The 2,803-nt window shown below is 53.1% G+C and overlaps 1 protein-coding gene across 1 annotated transcript in view; it reads left to right on the forward strand.

Annotated features, from left to right (window-relative positions):
- Nucleotides 1-2,803, forward strand: part of SZRD1 (SUZ RNA binding domain containing 1) — a 17,450-nt gene that overhangs the window by 1,371 nt on the left and 13,276 nt on the right. The window contains exon 2 of the mRNA XM_014310007.2: nt 280-437. Coding sequence (XP_014165482.1) covers nt 280-437 — 158 coding nt within the window. The remainder of the gene's footprint in view (nt 1-279; nt 438-2,803) is intronic.

Here is a 2,803-nt window from a genome sequence, read left to right on the forward strand (position 1 = left end):
GCCGCAGCTGGGGCACGGGGCCCCGCTCTGCCCGCAGGGGCGCCCCTCAGCGCCTGCTGCAGCCTCGCCATGTCCCGGCGTACCCCTCAGGGACCCGGAGCGTCCGAGGGCTCGGCAGGGAGGCGGGATGTGAGCTGTGCCCGCGGGGCTGTGGTGCCTCTCTTCCCATGGAGGTGAGGAAGGCAAGGAGTGGAGCCCATTCCATGGGAGAACAGCCCTTTGTGGAGCTGTTTCACCATCAGATCCCGCTGGCGGGTTGTGTGGGGACATTGTTGTCAGGGGAAGAGGTGATCGCTGCCACGCTGTCTGTCCCGCAGACCCGCATCCCGCACGGAGGAGCCGGCTCAGCATCGCGGGCCCGTGCCCTGCCCGAGGGCGGGCTCCAGGAGCTTCAAGGAAATCCCGGATCCACGGCCAGGAGCCCTGGGATGGCCCAGGTGCTCTGTGGGATAACCTGGGAGGAGCCATGGAATGTCCCAGGTGCTGGGATAACCCAGGATGAGCCGTGGGATGTGTCCCATGTGGCCTGTGCAGAGCTGGGACAGCCCGGGATGAGCTATGGGTGTCCCAGGTGCCCTCTGCAGGGCTGGAATAACCTGGGAGGAGCCGTGTGATGCCCCAGGTGTTCTGTGCAGGGCAGGGATAACCCAGGATGAGCCATGGAATGTCCCAGGGCTGGGATAATCCAGGAGAAGCCGTGGGATGGATGTGTTCCAGGTGCCCTCTGCAGGGCTGGAATAACCTGGGAGGAGCCGTGGGATGTCCCAGGGCTGGAATAACCCGGGATGAGCCATGGGATGTGTCCTGTGTGCCTGTGTAGGGCTGGGATAACCTGGGATGAGCTGTGGGATGTCCCAGGTGCTCTGTGCAGGGCTGGGATAACCCAGGAGGGATAACCCAGGAGGACATCCCAGGGATGGGATAATCCGGGAGGAGCCATGGGATATGTCCCATATGCTCTATGCAGGGCTGGCATAACCCAGGAGAAGCTGTGGGATGTCCCAGGGCTGGAATAACCCGGGATGAGCCATGGGATGTGTCCCAGGTGCTCTGTGCAGGGCTGGGATAACCAGGGGACACATCTGGGGTTTGTCCCCCAGCAGGTGAGCTCCCCTGGGGTGTGACACCACCATCAATGCCTCATTCCCAATGGATCCAGCCTGGTTTTTTGGGATGCTCAGGGTCAGACATGGCTGGGACGGGGATTTTTGTACAGCAGGATGGAAGGAAACGTCCCAGGGAACGCCGCTGGAATGCTGGAAAGGATGGAGCCAACCATGCCAGGCTCTGGCTGCTGCAAAACTCAGCTCCTGTTGCTTCTGGAAGAACCCCAGAGCAGGGGCAGGAACAGCCCCAGGCTGCTGCAGCTTCATGAGGGGAAACACCAAATCCCACCCAAAGGAGCTGAAATCCAAGGATTTAATGCCCAAGGAGCACTGCACAACGCCCAAACCCCCTCCAACAGTTCCACCTTGGGTAAACAGCCCCCCAAAATCCACCTGCGGGAGTGTCCGGAGGTTCCCTGCCCAAATTTTGGACTTGGCAGAGGAGAGGGAGACTCAGACTCAGGGACGGACCCACAGGGATCGGGATTTGTTTTAGCTGGAGGATTATTGGGATGTTTTTAGGAGTCCAGTCGCCATCTGCCGGCAAACTCTGGCTCTTGGGTGGGAATCTGGGGAAAAGTTCAGGATTTTAGGGCAGGTTCTCGAACTCCCTGTGTGAAAATCGTGGGGTTTTTTAGGGTGCTGGAGGGGCAGTTAATTTTTGAGGGAGGAAAAGGAAACGCAAATCCCACTCCGAAAACCTTTGTGTGGCTCAGAGCTCAAAGGAGAACATTGGAGTGGTGAATATTTTGGATATAAATGAGAAAGGTTTAAGAAATTATGGGGATTTGGGGGATTTTGGATGTTTCTGAAGGCTGGAGCTCCATAAGAGCAGCTTTAGGCTTAAATGAAGAGGCACGAATTGGATGGAAGGACACACGGACACCTGGATGTCTGCAGGAGGGACCAGAGGTTGGTTTGGTGGCTGAAATAGGCTAAATTTGGGGAGAGATTTATCCAATAACCCAAAATCAGGTGAAAACGCCTCAAAATTAAGAGAAAACACCCTAAGACTAAGAGAGGAGATTCAAAAATTGAAGGGAAAACAAAACTTTAGAAAAACAAACAAACAAAAAAGGCCCTGAAATTAAGAGAAAGTACACCAAAATCGAGGAAAAACACCTCAAAATTAAGGGAAAACTCAAAATTGTAAGAAAGCACACCAAAATCAAGGAAAAACACCTCAAAATTAAAGGAAATCTCAAAATTCTAAGAAAGCACACCAAAATCGAGGAAAAACACCTTAAAATTAAGGGAAAACTCCTCAAAATTGTGGAAAGCACACCAAAATCAAGGAAAAACACCTCAAAATAAAGGGAAAACTCAAAATTGTGGGAAAACACAACACAATCAAGGAAAACCACCTCAGAATTAAGGGAAAACTCCTCAAAATTGTGGGAAAACACTCCAAAATCGAGGAAAAACACCTCAAAATTAAGGGAAAACTCAAAAATGTGGAAAGCACACCAAAATTGAGGAAAACCACCTCAAAATTAAGGGAAAACTCCTCAAAATTGTGGGAAAGCACACTAAAATTAAGGGAAAATGTTTCAAAGGGAAAGCACGCCCAAATTGAGGGAAAACACTTCGAAATTTAAGGAAAACCACAGAAATTAAAGGAAATCGCCTCAAACGCCCGCCCGGAGCCCGGTCCTCCCGGCCGCCAGGGGGCGCTGTGGCGCCGCTCCCCGCCGCCG

This window comes from Geospiza fortis, unplaced genomic scaffold (assembly GCF_000277835.1).
Source record: "Geospiza fortis unplaced genomic scaffold, GeoFor_1.0 scaffold4, whole genome shotgun sequence".
NCBI classification, from domain to species: Eukaryota; Metazoa; Chordata; class Aves; order Passeriformes; family Thraupidae; genus Geospiza; species Geospiza fortis.